The 25,655-nt window shown below is 33.9% G+C and overlaps 2 protein-coding genes across 2 annotated transcripts; one reads left to right on the top strand and one right to left on the bottom strand.

The window, feature by feature from the left end:
- Positions 1–6,061: 6,061 nt before the first annotated feature.
- Positions 6,062–20,819, top strand: LOC107002232. The gene is made up of 9 exons (XM_015200167.2): positions 6,062–6,954; positions 7,803–7,991; positions 14,272–14,364; positions 14,491–14,673; positions 14,819–14,921; positions 15,012–15,197; positions 16,038–18,484; positions 19,093–19,688; positions 20,376–20,819. Exons 1-9 carry the CDS (start codon positions 6,727–6,729, stop codon positions 20,395–20,397), a joined length of 4,047 nt encoding a protein of 1,348 aa, XP_015055653.1. The 5' UTR covers positions 6,062–6,726; the 3' UTR covers positions 20,398–20,819.
- On the bottom strand, positions 9,321–11,091 carry LOC107002234. The gene is made up of 3 exons (XM_027912440.1): positions 10,132–11,091; positions 9,926–10,044; positions 9,321–9,845 (listed from the first exon to the last, which is right to left on the bottom strand). Exons 1-3 carry the CDS (start codon positions 10,772–10,774, stop codon positions 9,396–9,398), a joined length of 1,212 nt encoding a protein of 403 aa, XP_027768241.1. The 5' UTR covers positions 10,775–11,091; the 3' UTR covers positions 9,321–9,395.
- Positions 20,820–25,655: the final 4,836 nt, after the last annotated feature.

Below are 25,655 nucleotides of genomic sequence, written 5' to 3'. Positions count from 1 at the left end.
TATATATAGATATATACACACACACATATATATATATATATATATATATATATATATATATATATATATTAAGAAAACAATTATCACTTACGATAATAACATTTTTTTCATTGAACATCTATAAGACATTTATAGTAAGGGCAAAGGACATAAATTACATATTTTTAAGACAAAATTATCATTTGTCTCTTACAAGTTTATAATTACAAAAATCCCTCAAACTGATACAATAATATAAGCGCTGATACATTAATCTGATGCGCGAGATACATTCATCGTTAAGTAAGATACATGACATTTTATACATGATACACTAATCTGATGTACATTTTATACACGATACACTAATCTAATGCGCGAGATACATTAATCTGATGCGCGAGATACATTAATTTGATGCACTGATTCATTGATGCTTGAAAATAAGAGATTTTGGGAATTTGCAAAACTAATAAGGGATAATGGTAATAAAAGAACTTAAAGGTGTGATTTCTATCATTTATGATTATAATATAGTTTAACACATACAGAACAATTTACAAATTACATATAATACAATTTTATTCATGAGTAATATATTTGTCACACACTTGAATATACTTATATATAAAAAAATTTATCAATTTCTTACCAAACAAACTTAATACATTTTTAAATACTTATTAAAAAGTAGTCAATTTTATTGATTCATCTTGTTCAAGCGAGCCCATAGCCGCTATTGTAGCCCATTTCATAACCCAATCTCCGTTTATTTCCCTTTACTACTGCAACCCTAAATCCCTTTGAAATTGATTTGGGGCAAATCTTTAGCTTAGAGGGTATAAATGATAACTTTGCATGTGACATGGGTAAAATTGATTTTATTTTAACGGTAAGGCCATAATCAATCAAGGGCAACTTTCACATATAGCAAATAAAAAATTCATATTTGTATGCTATAGCAAAGTTTGCATAATTGCGCTCCATAGCAAACATAGAAACTGTATAATTCGCTATACATATACAGTTGAAGCAAATTGTATAAAACGAAGTGTATAAAACAAGAAAGAGAAAGACACTTGAACAGAGAACTGTATAAAAACGAAGTGTATAAAACGAATTGTATTATTATAAGTGTATAGACGATTATATACAATTTGAATTTGTATAAAATGAGAAAGAGAGAAAGACAAAAGAGACTTGACAAGGAATATACAATTGAATCGAATTGTATAAAACGAGAAAGAGAGAAAGGCAAAAGAAATTGGGCAGGGGAGTATTTTTATTGTATACCTATAAGTGTATAGGACGAAAATATATGTACTTGCATGTGTATATACAATTTTCTCACGCTTTATACAAGCAGAAACGCAATTTATACATTTCGCTTCTGTTTATATAAGTGAGAAAGGCAAGGGTGGCGAGCGAGATTTGGGAGAGTGGCGAGCGAGATATTTGGGAGAGAGGCGCCTGACAATTCTTTACAAACATTTGCTATGGAGCACAATTAAATCAAACCCTAACTACTTCATTTATTTTAAGTTATTAATTTGCTATTCTATACAATTTTCCCATCAATCAATAATATATATACCTATAAATAATCCATACACTAATTAATAGTGTATATTTCAATCACGTTGATAAACTAGTTGGCATATCAATATATATTTCATAATTACTTTGATAATTATGAAAATTTTGTACCAATTAATTTACTTTGACCTCTATAACAAAAATAAATATTTCTATTTGTTTTAATAAACTTTAAAAATTTGATTATTATTATTTTACGTAGTTGCTTAACATTTTAAAATAACATGAAGTTAAAAGTAATAAAATTATCTTGATTTAAATACAAACGAAATAATATATATTATTTAAAAATTACGTTTAAAGAATAATAAATCATAATAATTAACAACTTAAAGTATTAATAAATTACATACTGAAAATTTGGATAACTCTCAAAATTTTACAAGCTAAGTGCCACATAAAGTGAAACAAAAAAAATAACATATATTATTTTAAAATTACTATAAATCATGAGTAATAATTAATAAATTAAAATATTTAAAGCTTATATAAAAATTGTGTTCACTCTTCTAATTATATTAATATCACATAAATTGAGTCATATATTACACTCGTACTTATATGAGTTATTGTATTTAGTACATTAAAATGACCACTTGTCCATGAAAAATTTTATTCTATGCCTCGCACACATAGTGTCAATTGTGCGAGACCTTTTTGACTTGCCTTTTGTATGTGGGCCATGTGTACTTATTCATTTCCTCGCTTTTTTTTCTTTCAATTTTGATTTTTTTAAATTCTACTTTTTATTTTGCTTGTAACTCTTATTGTAATTTTATTTTGATTAAAAAAACTTTAAAATTCACCCTCAAATTTTATATATATTTGAGGGGAAACTAAAGTAATATGTTAGAAAAATATAAATTTAATTTTCCTGGATGAATTTAAAGATACTGAATATAGTAGAACTAAAAAATAAATTGAACTCTCATCAAAGAATCAAAAATTCACTCAACTATTTAGTTATTAATTTTTTTTTGAGATTTCAATTTTAATCACTCAATTCTTAATTCTCAAATATATTTTTATGTTTATTTATTCTATAACCATTTTATGTTTTTAATGTTTAGTATTAATAATAATGCCTTAATGATATCAAGCACTCAATTATCTTTTTTCCTTCTATATTTGTTAAATTCTTTATGTATAGTGTCTTAAGATGTGAAACGAAACTTTTATAAATATCTTTTTATTGTGGATTATAAGAATTAATATAAAAATGAATTAACCAAACAAATTTGTGAAAGCACAAAATAATAGTAGTATGAATATTTTTTTTTTCACTTAGAGGTAGAACTAAAAAAAAGGCTTTAGAAGATGCAAGATAAAATAAAAAATGGATTCTCTCATAGAAAAAGATGCATTAATATTATTTTTTTCACTTAGATGTAGAACTAAAAAAAAGCTTTAGAAGATGCAAAAATGAAATAAAAAATGAATTTTTGCATAGAAAAAGATGCATTAAAGAAAGGACTAAAATTTGAGAAAATGAAAGCATGAGAGAGAAAGTGTGACAATAAGAGCCTGTTTGGCTCAGCTTAAAAGCTGGTCAAACTGACTTAAAAGCTGATTTTTGACTTATTTAGCTGTTTGGCAATACTCAAAATAACTTATTTTAAGTTAAAAAAAACTTATTTTAAGCCAAAAGTTAAAAGCTAGGGTAGGGGTGCTTTTTTTTTAGCTTATAAGCTGTTTTAAGTTGACCACATTTTTATCTTTTTGCCCTTAATATTTTTATACAATCTCCAAATTACACACATAACCCTAACATCTCTTTCTTCCATTTTTCCCTTTTCACGTTTGGCATAGCAACTTCAGCACTTTTATCCAAACACATAACTGCTTATTTTAAAATAAGTTTCAGCACTTTCAAAAGTACTTTTTTAAAGCTACTTTTATTAAGCCCATCCAAACGGGCCCTAAGAAAAGGGATCCAGAAAAGCACTTATCAAAAAGAAACGGTACCGTCATATAACTATTGTTAGTTATACCTCAAACATCGTAAATTTTTTCCTTATCGATAAACTCAAATACAACCCACGTACTAGCTCTTGATCTTTTGTTAAGTTGAACTCTTTGCTGACTTGGACTTTATTCATTTTTATTAAATAAAAATTAAGATGTCTAATTATATTAAAATGATATACTTAGATTGAACATTAGATTAATTATTTATTTTTTAACATCTGCAACCTGGACGTGTGTAATTTATTCTTATTTAAGAATTAGTAAATTTAATTTTAAATAATATTAATTAAAATATACAATAATAATAATAATAAAATTGGAAAACTTTCAAAAAATGACTATAGTTTGGGCTAAATTAGATATTTATAACTATAGTTTGTTTAATTACGAATTACAGTTATATGGTAGGGGAAGGAAAGAGGCAAGCGAGACTCGGAGAGATAGGAGAGAAGTGAGCGAGATCTAGGAGAGAGAGAGATAGGTGAGAGAAGTTGAATACATATATGGTATTCATTGTATCGGTGTGTATCACAAACACATTTATACAACTAATTTGTTTAAAATGAATATAGTTGTATTCATTTTAGAAGGAGAGAGGCAGATGAGAATGATAGAGGGAGGAGACGAGATTGAGAAGAAAGGAGAGAGACGAGCGAGATCGAGAGAGATGAGCGAGAATGAGAGAAGAAGGAGAGAAATTGAATACATATTATATTTATTTCATCACAAATACAATTTTATGAAATAAATAATACAAATATGATTGTCTGAATACAGTTGATTTGTATCATATATCGAATATAATTGTATCAATTGTATTAATGAACACAATTTGTATCGATAAATACAATTAGAAGAATACAAATTATCATAATACAATTGATACTCAATACAAAAACACTTAATACATAATACATATACAATTGATATTGAAATGCAAATACATTTGATACAAAATACAATCTTCGTATTTATGTGGTTGGTAAAGGTGTCTAGCGACAGATATGATTATCACTAGTGGTTGATAGTAATGTGGAGGTTTTAGTCCATAGTTACAGCTGGTTGATGGTCGTAAAAATAGTTAGCTATTGATTGTTTATCTATTGGTGACTGATAGGGGTGTAATTAGTAAGTCGATAGGGGAGATTATTTGGTTTGACGTGAGATATAAAGTATAATAATTTTCAAATTTAATGCAAGTCTATTTTATTGTACTTTTATGTTGAGGTATTAGATAGTCCTCATATTATTCATCCCACTATATATACCTTAATGATAGGATAAGTTATCTTATATACATAATGAAATAACTTAACCTTAAATAATTAAATAAATAACCGTGTTCAAAAAACTAAATCTAAATAATTTAGATTAAAATCTTTTTTTCTTGAAATCCCAAGATAACCCACAAACGCTACAACTTCTGCCACAGTCTCTGTCCTTTAGGTGAACACTTTGTGCGATTGAGTAAACCCTGACTGTGTAATAGCCTACAAACCACACAGGATATGTAAATCACACTAGGCAAGTGTGACAGACTCGACTCTAAAAACATTGAGAGGGAATTAATTCCAGATTATCCGTATGATTAACCACCTTCCAAACTAACTGAATCGTCGAGAGAGACAAATTAATAAAATCTTTATTAAGTGAAAACCAATAAGATCTCAGTAACAATTTTAAAAATACAGACAACAAACACATAAAATAAACATAAACAGTAAACTGTCACTTCTAAAGAAAGAAAAAAAAAAGATCAACTATGCAAAAACAAGAAACACATGTTATTAATGAATGTTGTACCAATATTTTACAGTACATTATTTTATTGTTCTACAAACTTTTATGTCATTATCAATTTTTTTAAAAATAAACCTAAAATTCCTTTATAGTTAAGGCTAAGTAAAGGCCCAAGCTTTAGGTTAGGGCACAAAACTTAACAAACAACACCTGCTGATTTGGTGGCCCAAAAGTGTAGATGCAACTTTCCAAATTTTATTCATATTAAATAAATGGAAATTAATTGAATATACATAACACTAAAAATAGTATATAATAATTGCAGTAATTATTTGAAATTTAAATACTGTCTCAATTTTAATTTTGTCTGATTAGATTCGGATTGTAAGAGTCAAATTAAATTAAGATTTTGAATGAATTTAAAATAGTTATTTTTTATAAATAAATTTTATATATTCAGAAATTATACTATAATTATAATTAAAGAAAATATATTTTTAATTAGACTACAATCGAGAGAGTAATAAACACTATTAAAAAAGAAAGTTCAAGTTACAAGCAAAGAAAAAGATACGAGTTAATAAAATAAAATAAAAATAAATTGGTAGATTGCATTATCTTTTTTTGGAAAATTAATTACATTAGATCATCATAGAACAAATATTCACATCCCCATTTTTTCAATTTAGTTGGAGATTGAAAAATCTGAAAAAAAAAACACAAAAATAGAAAAAAAAGAAAAGAAAAGATCAATAAAAAGCAAAAAAAAAAAAAAAAACATATCTTCCTTCTCCTATTATTTTTGCAGAACAACATATACATAAACACAAAAAAAATCCCCTGCATCTTCAAATACGTCAATGGCAATTCCTCAATATTTCTTTGAATTCTGATTTTTTCACACACAGACACACACTCAAACTTCAATCTCTGTTACCCATTTTCAGGAATTACACTTCCCATATCTAGTTTTTTTTTTTTAATTTTTTTTATCTGGATTTTCAAGATCCCGGTAATCTTGTAGAAATGAAACTTTCCATGTTTATTACATAGAAAGAAGAAGAAGCTTATGGGTTTTTTTGTTTTGGTTTTTTAGGTTTTTTTTTGAACAAAGAACAAGTTTTTATTTGGGGTTTCTTTATCTAATCTATCTCCATTTGAATCGCTTGATCAAGAAGTGTTATCGCAGCTTTATTTTTTTTCTTACCCGTTTAGGGTTTCTGTTTACCCCTTTTTCATTTTCAATTATTTGGGGGTCGAAAAATGTTGTTTTTTTTGTTTTAGATGAAGTATTAGATTCTGTTGGTATTCAAGTTTACTTGTTTTGGATATCCTGGTTAGTGGAGTTATTAGTTTAGCAGAAAGGTTGGTAGATAGATACTGGATTTGAAAAGAAGGTGAAAATTTTAAGTTCTTTTAGTGGGTTAAACCAAGTAGTGGTGTATGGGAGAACATGAGGGATGGGCAGAGCCAAGTGGGCTATTGCCGAACGGGCTATTGCCCAATGCAGAACCAATGATCCGAGTCCTTGACTCGGAAAGATGGTCGAGGGCTGAGGAAAGGACTGATGAGTTAATTGTCTGCATTCAGCCTAATCGGCCATCGGAGGAGCGGAGAAATGCTGTTGCTGATTATGTCCAGCGGCTCATTATGAAATGCTTCCCTTGTCAGGTTATCTTGAAATTTTGTATTGGTGGTTGTGTTGTTGTATTCATGATAACAATAGCTTTATAGAAGTTTCATATGCAAAATTTGGCTGATCATTGTGATATGACCTAGATTTCTCAAGAAATGTAAAAAATTGAATTCTCAATGACTTTTGTGCTTCAGTATACATTGGTTTAGACTATGCCAAGATAAAACTATTTTAACTTTTGTAATGACTTAATATCTTGTTCAAATTATAGTGCGGATTGGTCTGCTTTGCTTAGCAAAATATGCTGTCTGAAACTGGTAAAGTAAATAAGAGTTTAAGTGTTAACTGGGAGAGTAAATACAGTATTTCAGCAGATTCGGCGATGTTTCATTTTTCCTTTTTTCTTATCTGAAGAGTTAAGGAAGTTGAATAGATATAAGAATAATAGCTCATTGATGAAGCTGAATGAGTTCTGAAGTGGGAGATGGAAATGTATGTAGCGGAGGTGGTTGAAAAGAAGTGCTAAGTGGACTGCTGGTTTGGAGTGGTTAAAAATGAAGCAATGCAATAAAATACATGGAATTATCATAAACGATTGACAGAGTATAGCATGACAAACATAGTTGTATCTCATTGATGAGGGAAGTTATTATCTTTATGGTGATAAAGTGAATCTTTAGCATTAGTGTTTATGATGCAGTGGACTGTCATTCATTCTGGTTGTACGCTTTCCTTGTAAAAGAAAGGCTAAAGAGTTACCATGCAGTACTTGTCCTCTTACTTCTATTACTGAAAGAAAAGATAATATGCAGGCACTCTGTTGTGGCTTGCGATATGAGACTTTGCTGCTAATTTGTTTTTTTGATCACCCTACACTTTCCAGGTTTTCACTTTTGGTTCAGTACCCTTGAAGACTTACCTTCCTGATGGTGACATTGATTTAACTGCCTTCAGTAATAATCAAACATTGAAAGATACATGGGCTTATCAGGTTAGAGATATGTTAGAGGAGGAGGAGAAAAATGAAAATGCTGAATTTCGTGTCAAGGAGGTTCAATACATTCAAGCTGAAGTATGTCTTCTACACAACCTCTATTTAATTTAGCATTTGCATTTAATGTGCTTTTAGTTTTGTTGCCGAGGGTCTATGGGAAACAACCTCTCTACCTTCACAATATTGGGCAAGGCTGCATACACCCCACCTTCCTCAGACCCCACTTGTAGGATTACACTAGGTATGTTGTTGTTGTGCTCTTAGTTTTCTTGCATCAGTACATAGTAGGAAAAAACAGGTGATGTGTATAGGGTTTCTTTTCTGCAGTGATTGGAATTATATCCTGGTGGCAGAGTTAAGGTGTGTTAGAGAGCTCTGTTCAGGTTTCGTCCAATTTTGAGAACAATGGATGGGTGAAAATAGTTTCTTATGTTGTTTATATTTAACCTGAATGGTATCTGCATTCTCTGGGCCTTAAAGGAATAATTTAGAGGAAATGAAGTCTACCATGATATCTATATATTCTCATTTTCTTCTGCCTGTTGAGAATAAAAACAATGTCATGCTGGAAGAATTTCCTTTTTCTCTTATCAATTTGGTAACAGAAAGTCAAAGAATTGATTGCATTGTTCAAATATCTTTCTTTCACATGATGGTTTGTTATCATGGTAAACTTACCATTCATCAAGATCCTAAGTCACACTACGAAGGTTTGGGAGAGGGGGCTGGAGTTGAGGGTGAGGAGGGTCGTGACTATGTCTGTGAACCAATCTGGATTTATGCCAGGTTGCTCAACCACAGTAGCCATTCATCTCGTAAGGAAACTGGTGGACAAGTATAAGGAGAGGAAGATTTACGTGGTGTTCATCTCCCTAGAAAGGCTTATGACAAAGTCCCCAGGGAGGTTCTATGGAGGTGCTTGGAGTGAGAAGGAGAGGGAGAGGGAGAGGTAGACGAAAGAAGTATTGAGGAGAAGTGATTAGATAGTACATGACAAAGTTGCAGCCAACTAATGATGTGACCTTAGATAGGAAGGTGTGAAGGACACGAATAAGGGTAGAAGGTTAGTAGGTAGGGTTACATCCATACTAGTAGGTAGGAGTGCATTGTCTTGTTGCCCTTACTAGTAGTTGTAGTACTACACTTGTAGTTTCTTGTTCTTCGATTCCTGTTAATATTTGTTGTTTCATGTAGTTAAATTATGATATTATTTAGTTGTAGTCAGTGTTGTGGACGGCGAGAGGCGACAAAAGGCGACAAGGGCCTGCCTCGCCACGCGGCGAGGCGAGCGGCGAGGCGCTTGCCTTTTTGAATAAAGGCGCCAATTAATACCAAAAATTAAAAATATTTAATTGCATATTTTATCCAAAGTCTTAATAGCAATAACACATATTAGCAAATATTCAATTCAAAAACCAATAGAATGTCTAAAACTTTAAAGACCAAACAATTCAAAATACAATAAACCAAAACTTTAAAAGTCTATTCTTCTTCAAAATTATCCAACTCTTGAAGATCAAAATCTTCTACATCATTATATTGCTCTTCATCTTCTTCCTCCTCGTATTCTTCATCAATTAGTGTCCGAGTCCTACTTGAAGATGAACTTAAAGATGTACTTTCTACTCCTTTGCCCTTGTCAAGTACTGTTGATCTTGAAGAAAGTCCCCTAAGATGATAGATACTCTCGTCCGCTCCAATTGCCGTAGCAACACTACCCCAAGTAAGATCATCATCCTCATATACTAGTTCATCATCTTGATCTTCGGGGCATCCAACTAACCATTCGTTGGAATCATCTATGTTATCCAAGCGAATTGGATCAATAAGATCACGAGCATCATAACGGCGTTTCAATGTTCTATTGTACTTAATGTACACTAGATCATTGAGACGCGATAGTGTAAGCCTATTCCTCTTTTTGGAATGAATCTGTGCATAAGTTATTGATATTAACTAGTTGATATTGATAATAATATAATATGAAAAATAGGATATAAATTTTTACTTACGTGTTCAAACACACTCCAATTTCGCTCACATCCAGATGAGCTACAAGTTAGGCTTAACACTTTCATGGCAAACTTTTGCAAGTTTGGTGTTTCACTACCAAATAGTGACCACCATTCAACTATAATAAAATAAATTTAAAGGTTAGTGACTATAAGTAAGTCAAATAATATAAGTAAGAATGTAAGATCTAAATCAACCCACTTACCCGGTGACCTTGTGTCTCTAGCTCTTTTAGCCGGACCACAACCAAATAGTCCATCCGCCATTTTGTACTTAGGAAGCTCAGCGATTAGTGCATCTTGTATTGTTGTATCACGGACCAACTTCTCAACACATGCATAATACTCGGTCCACAAACTCTGTAATAAAGTTCCCTCTTCTTCAGCTTTATAATATAATCCTGGGTTCAAAACATGGCCTGCAGCATGCAAAGGCCGATGGAGTTGTTCTGACCACCTTGCATCAATAATTTGAAACACTTTCTCATAATGCTTCTGAACTCCACGAAAACCATGTGCAATAGCTTCTTTGGCTCTATCCATTGCCTCATAAATATAACCCATTGGTGGTTTTTTCTCCCCATCCACCAAACGAAGCACTTTTGTCAAAGGGCTACAAACTGTAAGTGCCCGAACAACATCATTCCAAAAGTGGATAGAAATAAGAAGATTGGCAACTTCTTTCCCCGAAGTTTCCTTTGCAAATTTGCTTGAATTCCATTCGGTTGAGAGGACTAAAGTTTTCAAGTTTTTTCTTTGAATGTACATAGCTCTCAAAGTTAAGAATGCCGTTGCAAATCTTGTCTTGGCCGGTTTCACCAAATTTCTTTCTTTGGTGAATTTTCTCATCAAGTTTAACAACAATGGCCTTTGACTAATGTAAGAATGGATTCTGATGGCCTTCTTAAAAACTGTTATAGAAAGATTAAATTAAATTAATTAGTAGCTAATAAATTATTGAGTATTGAGTATTGACTATTGACTATAAAGAAACTTAATAAAGTTAAAGGACAGCTTGATTACCGGAAGCATATGGCTTAACCTTGAATATGTCACCAAATATCAAGTTGATGCAATGAGCGGCACATGGAGTCCAATAAATGTGTGGATACGCACCCATTATCATACTTCCCGCTTTGACATTCTCACTAGCATTATCGGTGACAATTTGTACCACATTTTCCGGTCCAATTCTTTCGATAGTGCTTTCAAATAACTTGTACATTTTGGTGGAATCGGTAGATTCATTGCTAGCATCAACCGAACCAAGAAATACACTACCGATTGGAGAATTCACCAAAATATTGATGATCATTTTGCCATTTCGTGCCGTCCATTTGTCCATCATAATGGAACAACCAAACTTTGTCCATTGCACTTTATGCTCCTCAACAATTTTTTCTACTTTATCCACCTCTTTTTTAAGGTGAGTGACTCTAACTTCATGGAATGTAGGAGGCTTCATTCCGGGGCCATGTTGTCCAACCGCCTCAATAAATTTATCGAATGATTTGTGGTTGACGCAATTAAAAGGGAGCCCGGCATCATACATCCAAATTGCAAAAGCACTTACCGCACGCTCTCTTAGAATTTTCTTTGTTTCTTCGATTCCTCCTCCTTTTTCTAAGCCTCCTTTTTGTGTTGATTTTTGTGAAAAATAGAGGTTCAAAGGTCCTTTCGTCACACTCCGTGCGGTGGATGAACCTCCACTAGAAGATATCCTTTGAGTTTTGGAGGGAGGCCTCATTTCCACATAATCATCCATTTCATCAAGATCATCAATATCAACAAATTCTTCCGGTTGCCTCATTTGAAATTTGGGATTATTAGCTATTTTGTTTTGCATATAAGCCCTTATTTCTTCTCTAATTTCCGACGGACAAGCGGCACATTGTTTAACATTTTTGAAACCACCCACTAAATGTTGTTTGTGTCGCGTTATTCCACCATTGAAAGTACTCCCACAAAAGTTACAAGTGACCGAATCTTTCGTCGCTCCTTGAGTGCCATAATTCCATCCAATATCCCTCTTTTTGCTAGCATCCGCCATTGATTATCAAATTCAATTAATTCGCTGTTTAGGAATATTGGAATAAATAATTAGGTCTTAGGAAAAGAATTCTTAAAAAAAAATTAACACTTACTGAAGTCCTTACTGCTGCTTACGCAGCTTACCAAAAAAAAAAAATGAAGAAGAAATTTTCGAAGAAGAAGAACAGAAGAACAGAAGAAGAAGAACAGAAGAAGAAGAACAGAAGAAGAAGAAGAACAGAGACGCGACATTACCTGAAAACAGAGAGTCGCGAGGTCGCCGGCGACGGAGAAGACACGCGACAGCGAGGGAGAGCGAGGAAGCAGAGACGCGAGTCGCGACAGCGAGGGCCGGCGAGGGACAGCGAGGGAGCAGCGAGGGCCGGCGAGGGACAGCGAGGGCCGGCGAGGGAGAAGAGGAGTCGATCGATCGATCGATCGAGAGAGAGAGTCGCGAGTTTCAGAGGTTTTCGAAAGTAAAAACAAAAACCCTAATTTTGACTAAAACTATTAAGTCAAAATTTTTTTAATCAAAAAGGCGGCGCCTTTATCTCGCCATTATCGCCATTTCAGCGCCTTTATCTCGCCTTTTTCACCTCGCCTCGCCTCGGCAGTGAATGGCGAGACACCCTCGCCTCGCCTCGCCTCTCGCCTTTGGCGATGAGGCGAGCGCCTTTCATAACCCTGGTTGTAGTACTATCTGCTAGTATCTGTTGTTTTTATTATCATTATTGTCTCTTGTACTTCCATTATGCCTTTTTCTAAACTGTTTCTGTTTTGAGCTGAGGGTCTACCGGAGACAACCTCTCTACTTCACTCTGAGTAGAGGTAAGGTCTGCGTACACTCTACCCTCCCCAAACCCTACTTGATTTTTTCAATCAAAAAATCCTTCACAATTTTATTACTCCCTCCGTCCCATTTTATGTGGCAACATTGACCCGGCACGGAGTTTAAGAAATAATGAAGACTTTGAAATGTTTACCAAATTGCCCTTCAAAAAAGTAAACTCACCTTTCTCTCTCCTCATAAATGTATTAGACTACTTAAGTGGGACCAACAAGGGTAAAAGAGGAATTGTACCTTTAAATATTTACCATATAAGGAAATGTGACATTCTTTTTGGGACTGACCAAAAAGGAATGGTGCCACATAAAATGGGACGGAGGGAGTAATTAATAATAATTATAACAACAACTATGAGTATATGTAGACCCCCAAGATAAATTTGTGGGACTACACTAGGTATGTTGTTGTACCATTCGTCAAGACATATTCATTGGTCAAATGTCTTGTCTGTGACTCTCTTTAGATCTCATATGTTAAGAGTTGTAAATTTAGTGGAACATTTTACTCTTGCATTTATTTAAGACTCATCTGTGCTGCCTGATTGCTAATTAGCGTGGCATATGTATTTCTGGATTGAGGTATTCAGTATCAAGAGGAGGAAACTGAAAACTTGTATTCCTTCATCGGCTTAGTTCATTGCTTTAAAAATGATTAGAGATGATACAGAAAAAAGAATGATCAAAGATGTCAGTAGCAATGCTGTTTTAGTGTTATTTATGTAAGCGTTGGTGTAAGGGCGTCTTATTTACCCCCTTGTTCTGTTTGTTAGTCTGTCTGTTTGTCTAGTGCTGTCAATGGGATCTTCTTGAGCTAGCTGGAGGGCTTCTGTATCCTGCAGTTACTGTATCCTACTGTTTTTGGATCTTTCCAATTGGGGTCTTTGAGTGTAATTTAATTTTTCACTGATGTAAGCTTCATATTTTTGTTTACACCTGGCACTATATATGCTATTTCTTGCGCCTTGGGGACTTTCTCAGGGAAATGGCATATTGGTTTCTGTGGTGTTTTTGCAAGTTTTGAGTTATTTCCCTCAATTTACAGTTTCACCTGTCGAGGATTTATCAGAAACAACCTCTACCCCAGAAAAGTAGGGGTAAGGTCTGCGTACATCCTACCCTCTTGGCCTCTTAGACCCTTGTGGGACTACACTGGATTAGTTGTTGTACTTAACACTTCTACAGGGGGATGAACTTGGTTAATGAGTATATTATAGTGTTGAGGAAGAGGCTTTTTTTATTTGAGTTATTGAACTGTCATTTGGATTAGTAGCTAATATTTTAACATGAACAGTCAATCATTTATTTATAGTGTTGTGTTATTATGATACTTGGAGTAGCCAATTGCTGCTTAAGTTTGGTTGTTATACTTAACATTTCTTCATTTGTGTTCCTGTGCACCATAACCGTTTATATTCTTTATTTTTGTGTGCACTCACCTTTCATTGTTCTCTTCCCCTTTTCTATTGAAGGTGAAGTTAATAAAATGTTTAGTTGAAAATATTGTGGTTGACATATCTTTCAATCAGCTAGGCGGTTTGTGTACCCTTTGCTTCCTTGAGGAGGTATGTAGTTTCTTCTTACGTTGTTAAAAAGCCTAATATTTGATTCATAACATTAATATACCATTTTATTTTCAGTTTCCAAAAAAAAAAAGGAAATGAATTCTTTACGTTGTTCATCTTTTGCAGGTCGATCATCTGATAAACCAGAATCATTTATTCAAGCGCAGCATTATTTTGATTAAGGCGTGGTGTTATTACGAGAGCCGTTTACTGGGTGCTCATCACGGTCTTATTTCAACTTATGCTTTGGAAACCTTAGTTCTTTATATATTTCACATGTTCAACAATTCGTTTGCTGGGCCGCTTGAGGTTACTAAGTTTTTACTTTTGCTTTTTTCTCTTTCTGTTTTCTTTTATTTTGAGGTGTACTTAGTGTTGCATTCATCATCTGTAAACTTTAAGGTTTTGTATTTATACTTCATTCTCAAAAAATGTTTTGTATTTATACTTGCAGGTTCTGTATCGCTTCTTGGAGTTCTTCAGCAACTTTGACTGGGACAACTTTTGTGTTAGCTTGTGGGGACCTGTGCCAATTAGTTCGCTTCCTGATGTCACTGGTAAAGATATGCAGAAAAGTCACTTTTAGTTCAGTTTCTCTACTTTGTTGTGAGTTTATTTGTTAGCTTAAGTGTAGTTGGAACATGCAGCGGAACCTCCTCGAAAGGATAGTGGCGAATTGCTCCTCAGCAAATTGTTTCTTGACGCCTGTAGCTCTGTATATGCTGTTTTTCCTGCTGGCCAGGAAAACCAAGGACAGCCATTTATGTCTAAGCATTTTAATGTGATTGATCCTTTACGAGTAAACAACAACCTTGGCCGCAGTGTGAGTAAAGGTACTCAAACTTTGAAAGTTTTTAATGACATCCTTGTTTTTTAAAGTAGTTTCCATAGTTATATTTTTATTTAGGCATATGATGTCTTAGCTTGTGAAGATTTACTTAAATTTAGTTGCAATTCAGTTTTTCTCTTGATTTCATTTTTCTTGGTTTATAAAAACTAATTTCTATCAAACCAATCCAAAAAGATGAATCAATTTGTCTTTGGTGTATTTAATTGGAAGGTTGCAAGCAGGGCACTGTACGGGGTTCCTTTCTTTTTCAACTGATGTTAGTGAAATCTATGTTCTGTGGTCAGTTGTAGATATTTATGTTTATTTTTTTTATTTTTGCTGTTTACTCCTGTCAATTTTGGTTACTGATGAACAGCTAAGAGATGCATTGAGAAGCTTCTTTATTTTTGTTTTGGGTGGGGTGGGTTGGTTGTTGGAAATCAATTTTCTTCCGCTCCCTTTGTTGCTCTCTTTCAATAATTTTTGTCTAAATGTTTCATGCATCTATTGGTACTATTTTCTTTTGAGTTTTGGTATGCTCCATGTTATGCAATGTAATTCTTTGAACAAGATGCGAGTCTTGGGTGGTTTGAAGGTTTTTATTTTAAATTTCTGTGTAGATCCCTAGAAAAATGTTTGCTGGTGCCTTTGAAGAGCAAAGTGTTAAAATCTCTTTTGGCTTATGTATTGCTTGTCTTAGGCAAACTTCTATGGACTAATTATGATACTATTCACTTAATTCTAAAAGACCCACTTGTATGGTTCTTAGTACTTTGCACCGAAATGGGGTTTTGGCATGAATTCTTTTGCTGCTTCATGTGGATATGATTTGTGTTGTTGACAGGTAACTTCTATAGGATACGGAGTGCATTTGGATTTGGTGCCAAACGACTGGCAAGATTACTGGACTGCCCCGAAGAAAATGTCATTCATGAAGTAAATCAGTTCTTTATGAATACATGGGACAGGCATGGCAGTGGTCAAAGGCCAGATGCACCTGGGGCTGAGTTGTGCCCGAGATTGGCATCACTGGATGACCTACCTGACTCCGAGTACTTGAGGGTCAACTCTGGTGAGAAAAAGGTGAATGAAAAATCTTCTGGTCATGGTGTTGAGGTGGAAGGAACTGGATCGCGGATTGTTTCCTCTCAACATGGTAATCATTTAGCTGGAAGCTTCTCTAGAATGAATGATTCAGCTGAATCCTCTTATACCGAGAGCCAAAAGAGTTATGGAAATTTGAGCATCTCAAGGGGATCTGATCAAATGAAAAAGGAGGTCACTTCCACTCAGGTTGTACGTTCTGATAAAAGTCACAGAAATTTGAGATCTGATCAAACAGTGAATGAGACACAGGGTAAGTTTGTTTTTGCTAGAACACGGTCTAGTCCTGAACTGACGGACACATATGGTGAAGTTACTTCTCAAGGAAAGCATGGCAATACTCCAGAGACTGCAAAAATGCAACCTACTCCATCGAGGCAGGATGGCAGGAACTGGAGGAAGAATCAAGGATCTGAAAATTTAGCAAGTCAGAGTGGTCGATCTCTAAACAATGATGCCTCATCTATCAGACATTTTCCATCTCATCAAAGTCTTGATGCCGTCGCTGACTCCAACAGTAGATCAAATAGCTTTAACCAAGATGCAGGTTTAGATGCTCCGAATGAAGAGTTCTCATTCACTGGTGGTACACAGGGGATGCATCAGGATGAGCAAGATCTTGTGAACCTGATGGCATCGACTTCACTCCATAGTTTTAATGGACAAGTTCATTTGCCATTTAATTGGGCTTCAGCTCAACTGCCTTTCCCTATCTCACCTTCTGTTCTGGCTTCAATGGGATATAATCAACGAAATTTTCCGGGATTAGTTTCAGCTAATTTTCCTGTGATTGATCCTGCATCTTCCAATATGCAATTTCCTCATGGTATGATTGCGCCCCACTTAAATCATTACATCCCAGGTCTTGGGTTGAGTCCATCTTCTGAAAATACAATTGACCGGAATAGTGAAAACTTTAGTTCTATGGATATGAACTCAGGTGAGGTGATCAAAGACATCTGGCATGAGCCAGATGCAGGCTCCACCGTCGAATTTGACCCAGAAAATGGAAATTATGAAGCTTCTCAATGTGATCATAAGCCACATGCAGTCCAGTCAGGTTTTGATTTTGTTCCTTCCTCTTGGGTGAGTAGCTCTAGTACTAGAGCTCAGCAGAAGCATACAAAGGAAAAACGTGGGCCAATCAAGGAAGAACATTCTGATGATATTCAGTTTCAGGATAACAGAATGAGGGATGTTTATGCTGAAGAAAGATGGGCAAGTTCAAGGTTCTCAACCACTGCTCACAGTAGTTCTGTGAGAAGCAAAACCTCTTCTGAGAGTTCTTGGGATGGTTCTTCTTCTAAAAGTACAAAGTCAACAAGGGGAAGACGGGGAAATAAAACAGGTGCTGCAGAGCCAACTACTGGTTATGGAAAAGGTAAGATGATGTCTGACCATATTTCTAACCATGCTGAGGAGGATGATCAGGATTGGAACTCCGTGTCAACCCTGGGTACTGAAATGGCTGAGGGAAGCCAAGTACCTCAATCTGTTATTTCCATGCACATTCCAAGGCATCATCTGCCTGAATACGAAGGTGCTCAGCCAAGTGGATCCGACTCAATAATGCCCATTGCACCAATGCTCATAGGGCCTGGTTCTCGGCAAAGAATGACTGATAATTCTGGGGTTTTTGCATTTTATCCCACCGGACCACCAGTTCCCTTTCTTACAATGCTCCCAGTATATCCTGATGCATCAACCAGCCACTTTGGAAGAGAAGAATGCTTTGATAATCGTGATTTAGGCCAGAACTTTGATCTGTCTGAGGGTCTTGATCACACTGAAAATCTGAATACTTCCCATGCTATTAGAGGAGCTACTTCCATAGAAGCATCTGGTGGACACAGGTCTGATATACTTAACAGTGACTTTGCTAGTCATTGGCAAAACTTACAATATGGACGGTTTTGCCAAAATCCAAGGCATCCCGGGCCTCTTGTTTATCCTTCTCCTGTTATGGTACCACCTGCATACTTACAGGGTCGTTTCCCATGGGATGGTCCTGGAAGACCGTCGTCAGCCAACATGAACCTTTTTACTCAGCTGATGAACTATGGTCCTCGTGTATTACCCATTTCACCGCTACAGTCTGTTGCAAATAGACCTCCCAATATGTTTCAACAATATGTGGATGACATACCAAGATATCGTAGCGGGACAGGAACATATTTGCCAAATCCAGTAAGAAAGTTGCTAAAAAAAACCTATTTATTGATTGATATTGTTCTATTCCTTGGTTGTTGGAGGAGGTACATGCTATATTATTATATGAAATGTATGCAGAGTACTTGCACATTTTTGTCTTCACTTGTCTATTAGTCTTTTTTCTTCTTCAGATCCCCAAGAGTGACTATTGGATCAATAAAAGCATCTCAATGTTTCACTAGTTGCTTTTCAAACAATAATTTTACTACAAAGAGATGCTTCTGTCACTGGTGGGATGTGGATATTATGCTTGTACCGAGTTCACTTAATTTTTTTGAGAAAAGAGCTATGCTTGTTCCGAGTATTAAGACAGTATTTTTTTTGTAAGTGGAAAGCCTCACTTGGCTTTGCTTTATCATGTCTTTCATTTGATGCTGAGGGGTTCAATGAGCATTTGCCTATTCTATGTCCATGAAGCTCAGATACATCACCTGGTCTGGTCTTCCTAGTTGGTGAAACTAGATTTCATGTCTGTTCACAGTGCTTACTTTTGTGTTTTGCCGTATAAATCATGTTTACTAAGATGTGTGGTACTGTCATTTCTGGTGGATATTTTACTTTTTGCAATTTGACTGTTTCTTCAGAAGGCTTCAGTCAGGGATCGACACGCTCCTGGTACAAGAAGGGGGAGTTACAACCATGACAGAAACGATAATTATGGTGAGGGGAACTGGAATGCAAATTCAAAATCCCGTGCTGGTGGTCGCAACTACAACCGCAGCCAATCTGAGAAAGTAAACTCAAGATTGGATCGTCCAGTGTCCAGTGATAGCCGAACTGACAGGTCATGGAGCTCCTCTCATAGACACGACTCCTTCCCTTCATATCAGTCCCAAAATGGTCCATTGCATGCAAACTCAAGCCCAAGTGTCCCTCCCAATATGGTGTATGGCATGTATCCTCTATCATCAATGAACCCTAGTGCAGCGTCTTCAAATGGACCTGGTGGCCCTCCAGTTGTAATGTTTTATCCATACGACCATAATTCTACTTATAATAATTCACATGGAGAACAGCTTGAGTTTGGGTCTATGGGTCCCGTAGGCTTCTCAGGTACAAATGAACAAGCCCAGCCAGGTGATGGAAGTCGACCAAAGGGAGCAATTGAAGAACAGAGATTTCATGCAGTCTCTGGGCAACAGTCTTCCCCTGATCAACCATCTTCACCTCATTATCAAAGGTAATATTAGTTCGTTTTAAAGATACAGCAAACTTGTTATTTGGAGAAGTTCATTAGAATCAATAGTATTTTACTTGTGTTTAGCTGATTGTTGCTTGTTATATTTATGTCAAATCTGCTTCCACGCGTGCCTTGACATCCAGTTTCTCTACCTTTTTTTCTGGGATCATTGACTATGAGAAGTCGTGGCAAAATATGCCTATGAGGAACATAGTATCAGTAGGTGCTGCCAACAAGACACTTAATAATTGCAGTTTGAACACAGAATAGAAGCTGAAGCACTTATGAAATACTTGTTTGAGATTAATTATAATAAAACTTGTTTTGGTTTGTTCAAATGGTAGATTAATGGAGAAGACCTCGCTCTTGGGTTTAGTAACCATGGCAAGTAAAGTTAAATCTCGGAGATTGTATATATTTCCTCTGTATAGTTGCTTTTATCTTTTTTCAAAGACCCATATATGATTTAGATCAAATAAATGAAGGCTGTAGGGAGTACATTGTATTTCTAGTGTAGAATGATGCTCTGGCTAATAGTAGTACTTTTAATTCACTGCCTATTTCTTTATTCTTTCTTGGTGAAACATTTTTCAAGTTTGTCAATGCATCACACATCTCAGCAGTTGAGGATTTAATTTTCTCGAAAAAATGTCATTTGAAATTCATCCCTTGAATATTATTAAACAGAAAGAAGACTGAGAAGTGGTGATACAAGGAACAGTGGCGAGGCCTGGCGTTTTACTCATCATTCTTATCCTCATGTCGAATTGGGCTTTCGCGCACTAGCTTTTTAATTTTTGCTAGTAAATGGTCACTCACATCTTGGTGCCTAGATTCAACGGAAGATGTGAAGTCATGATTTAGCGGAAGCTGCCCTCTTCAACGACATCAAAGGTGAAATGTCATGTAGATTATTGACATATTGTAACCTCAGTGAATTTTAGGTGTTCAACTTGTTATATTAGTGTTACCATTGGAAATCATTTCCACAGGGAATGTACAAGAATTTTGTTTTACAGATGACTCTGTAGTAGCTTTTGTTCACTCAGGATTTCAACAGTGTACTGGTATATGATTTTACCATGGTGAATTTATTAGACTAAAGATTAGAATTCATTTCAATTATAATTTCTCTCTTGTGGTAAGTACTATTTACAGTTGCTACTACACCAGGAAGTTCCCTTTGATACCTGCAATGCCTTTGTTAATATTTTTTTCGAAAAAATTATCACAGTTACAAAGGATGTGGCTCGGTGGTCAATGAAGTGGGAGAAGAACGTGAGGTCTCATGTTAAAATCTCACGGAGACGAAAACATTAAAACATTAGGTAATGTTTTATCATCTGTCTATGGCTTGAATTAAGTAGTAAAACTATTTATGAAGTCTTTATTGAAAAGCTTCTAAAACTACTTTTTTTAGTCCAATTTGTCATGTAAAAATGTAAAGTTTGATATTAATATTTTTCAAATCTAAGTTCTATAAATTTGATTAATTCTTTTTTGGTGATTCTTTTGTTTAATAAAAGATTGAGTAATAAATTTCAAAGAAGGAAGAGAAAAGTTCTGACGCAGAACAAGAAAAAAGTAAGACTAAAAATGCACTTCACTTGTAGGAAAATGGTAATTGAGATTAAGTTTATTTTAGATATGCAATTACTCTTTTATGAAGATTATTAATGCAAATTTCAAGCTCTGATACTATGTGTAAATTTAATTTTAAAGTATAAAAACGTATTTGAAGTGGAATACACAATCACATATAAAAAAGAGAAAGTGGTAGTTAAAAATTATTTGTCTCTTTACGCTACTCTAGTGTTACATTATCATAGTCATCATAAATGACAAAAATATGATAATCCTAATGAACGAAAAAAAGAATGAATCAATTTATAAAAATTGTATGAAATTCACTTCAATGAATCAACCAACTATCTAACCAACAAAATTTATTATTCATTAAATATTAGTTACAAATTTTATATTAAGCGGACAACACATAAAATAATAAAAAGTCTACTAAAAGAATATTTGTCATATTTTTACTTTATTAAGTTGATTTTATGGTTCATCCTACTTTAAAATATTGCTAGATTTTTTGTTTGAGTTCTTGACTCAAGCATAAATATATATGGTCGTAACTTTAATTAGATACTCTCTGTATTTTAAAATATCCCGTTCATATTAAATTACTTGACCTTTATTGATTCGATATATTTTTTAAGAAAATTTTATTTCGAGACATGTATTTACTAAACTAAACTTTATTAATAATATTTTAGATCTCAAAATTTGATTACTAATATTATTTAGTTATTCAGATATTAAGAGCACGTTTGGATTAACTTAAAATAGTAGCTTTCAAGTCAAAAAAAAAAAAAGTCAAACTTAAGTAATTTTTAAATCAAAAATTAAAAAATAGGGAGAGTCCGACTTTTGGTTTTAAATTTTTTAAAAGTTATTTTAAATTATTTTTAATTTTACCAAACATTACAAAAAATAAAAAATGACTTAAAAGTATGTTTGATCAACTTTTAAGCCATTTCAATCATACTCTAGAAATACTATGGAAAAATTCTCACAATTTGCTTAAATGACATCTATGTTTGATATATATATATATGTAACAAACCAATTCAGTCGTTTTGGGCGCTAGAAATTTTTCTTTGATTAAATACTTTTCGATAGATTTTAAATGGGTGTTTTGGATTATTCATAATTAAAATTGTGAAATTAGTGGCATAGTTTTTATAATTTATTTAGTTGGTGGTGAAAGAAAATAATAGTGAAATAAATAGTGGATCACTTTCACCACTCTTATAATTAGTCATATAATAATTATAAGAAAATATTCTGAAAAAGGAAAATAAAGGTTTAGCCGTGAAAACCTTAACTGCAGCAGTCAAGAAGCAGTTACCTCATCAGGTAATCAAAACTTTACTTGAATATTGATTATATGGGCATGGTCATATTATTGTTATATATTTTATTATAAAGTTGAATTGAAATATAGTGCTATTCAATAAATGCTAGCAAATTGGCCGTATTGAATTATATAATTATTTCCAGCGAGTATTATTATATATATATATATATATATATATATATATATATATATATTTCAAGCATTAGTAGTAGGTCTTATCGGGTGGAAATTTGGAATTACAGCGGTGGTTGCCACTGTTTTGCCACACTTCTCCTCACGGGTGGCGTTCTAATGTGTGTATTTCACATTAGTATTAATATTTTGTCCTTGCATTATAAAATATATTTTAATTATATTAAGATAGATCATATTAGGTGTATTGAATTACTTGAATTTTATTAAAGTTCTGTTAATTGGAGGAATAAAGACTTACCCTTAGGTTTGAACTTTTAGAAATGAATTAGAGAATTAAGTGAATTGATGGGGTAGAGGCTAGACACAAAATAATCTGAGTGTTTATGGGCTTGTTAACGTACACATTATGCATATATATACTTGATAGATTGAAAGGGTTCAGAAGCATTGAGGAAATAAAAAGCATAGGAGAAGTAGTGCTTGACTTCGGTTCTTCGGTGGAGGTATGCTATGATTTATTTCTATTTGATAGATAAACTATCAGTAGCGATGATATGTATGAAGTGATATTGTGAAGTTTCCTATGTACTTGTTTGTGTGGTTTGTGGTTGACCTAAAATTCTGAGACCGTTGAATTTATAATCTTGAACTCTCTCTATCTAAATGGCGCCTTGAATAAAGAAGACTTGGTGAAATAAATTAATAAAATAATTAGATCAGAGTGTTACATTCTGAAGCGGTATTATTGGATCGGAGTGTCACATTTTGACACGATATTATGGAATCAGAGTGTCACGTTCCGACACGATATAGGGGATCAGAGTGTCACGTTCCGACACGATAATATTAAAGAAAATGAATCTTGAATTAACGTAATATACTCAAGCTCAAATAACCCATTATCCAAATGAGTATGGTGTGGAGACATGAGTTTTCATAGGTGTGCTTGATATTTTAATTGATTGTGGACCTACTATAGCGTTGTTATCACTGGTTCATGTTGTTTGTTGCTTGCCACCTGCCAAGTATTGTAGTTGATTTTATATTATTATTCAACATATATTGGTTTCTATTTTGGATTGACTGATGATACCTACTCAGTACGTGTTCCTTGTACTGACCCCTACTTGCGTTTCCTTCGTTTTGTTTTGTGGAGTGCAGCAAGTGTACCATCGACTTCGACTTGCCCTCAGCTCTAGCCAGTCTCCATCACATCAGAGTTCACGGTGAGCTATTATTTCTAGCTCGTGCTGGATTTTCTCATTTATGTCATGATGTTCTTAAATTTCGGACATGTACCATCTGATTTACTTATTTCGGTATTTTAAATATTCTTAGATTTAGTATTTTGAGATTAGATGTCCTTGATGTGATGACTTTCAGGTTTTGAGAAATGATACATTAATAAGTTTTGGAGGTTCCGCATTATTTTTGTTATCCATAGTTGAATTATTGATATATGTTGAAATTTGGATTCCTTGGTTCGCCCACCTAGGAGGTTAAGTGTGGGTGCCACTCACGACTCGATTTGGGTCGTGACAATATATATATATATATATATATATANAATATTATCGATTCAAATTTCAAGCTCTGATACCATATATAAATTTAATTTAAACATACAATTTTTTTTTTAAGTGAACGAGATAATCACATATAAATGAGTGAATATTGTTAGTTGTAAATTAGTTACCTTCTTAATCTAGTGTTGCATTATCATAGTCACCATTAATGACAAAAGAATATTGAGAATATGTGATAACCCTAATTGATGAAAAAAGAATAAATCAATTTATACAAATTGATGAGATATAATTCAATATATAAATCAGTTAATTAATTAACGAACGAATTTGTTATTCATTAGATATTAGTAGGAGCGACTGACTTCTATTGAAGAAAATCTTTGACACTAGACTCTCATTTTTTAGATTATTAGTTAGAACTAGAGCTGTCAAAATGAGTTTGACCTGCCATGCCGACCTAACCCAACCCTTGAATTAAATGATGTTGTGTTTAGTTTTTTCAATCCATTTAGGAACGAGACTTTTTAGCCCAACCTCATTTGACCCGTTAGCCTCGTGGTCCTATCCCGCAAGCCTCAGAGGTCAGCCTGTGGGCTATGATTTTTAAAAATATTTATCATATATATTTTAAATATAATTTTAGTTATTAAAATTTCATCAATAAATATTTTTAAATATCAGTATAAAATCAAATCTAAAATTCTTTACATATCTTTTACATTTAGCGCGATTACCCATTAAATTTTCTAATTACCTTAAGTTCATTACTCCATTATAACTATAAATTTTTGACCTCTTTTAGTTTTGCTTTTTATGACTAATATTTCACTTCTTTATTGTTTTGTTTATAAAGATAATGATCATGTAATATTTTTTGCCGAATGAATCTTATGAATGTTGTATCTTTGATATTATGTTTTTGTTTTGTAAATATTCGGTGAAGTATGCGTAATTCATAAATGAATTTCTGTAGGTAGTGATGTCGTGTTCATGAGACATAATGTGCGTATACTTTTTAAGAGGATAATGTTGTTCATTTTATGGTTGAAGGATCAATCCGTCCCAACCCATGACCCGCTTACAACTATGGATGGTAGCGAAATTGAAAGGTTTCGGTCCTGTTCCGTTACCTGTCCGATTTCGACTAGTTCCGATAAGGATCGATAGGTACGGGGTGTGGGACATGTAACAAAATGGAAATCGAACTTTAGTGCTTAATTCCGATCCGATAAATTCCAGGCCCGACCCCAATCCGGTCCATTTTTTTTAAAAATAAAAATAAATTAAAGAATTAGCCGTTGTGAAGCGTTGAGCAACGGGTAGAGGGGCGCACCAACAACTTTTTTACCCAATTTACTCCACCTCACACTCCCTACCCCC

This window comes from Solanum pennellii, chromosome 10, assembly GCF_001406875.1.
Source record: "Solanum pennellii chromosome 10, SPENNV200".
NCBI lineage: Eukaryota > Viridiplantae > Streptophyta > Magnoliopsida > Solanales > Solanaceae > Solanum > Solanum pennellii.
This window is presented reverse-complemented; position numbering and strand designations above follow the sequence as displayed.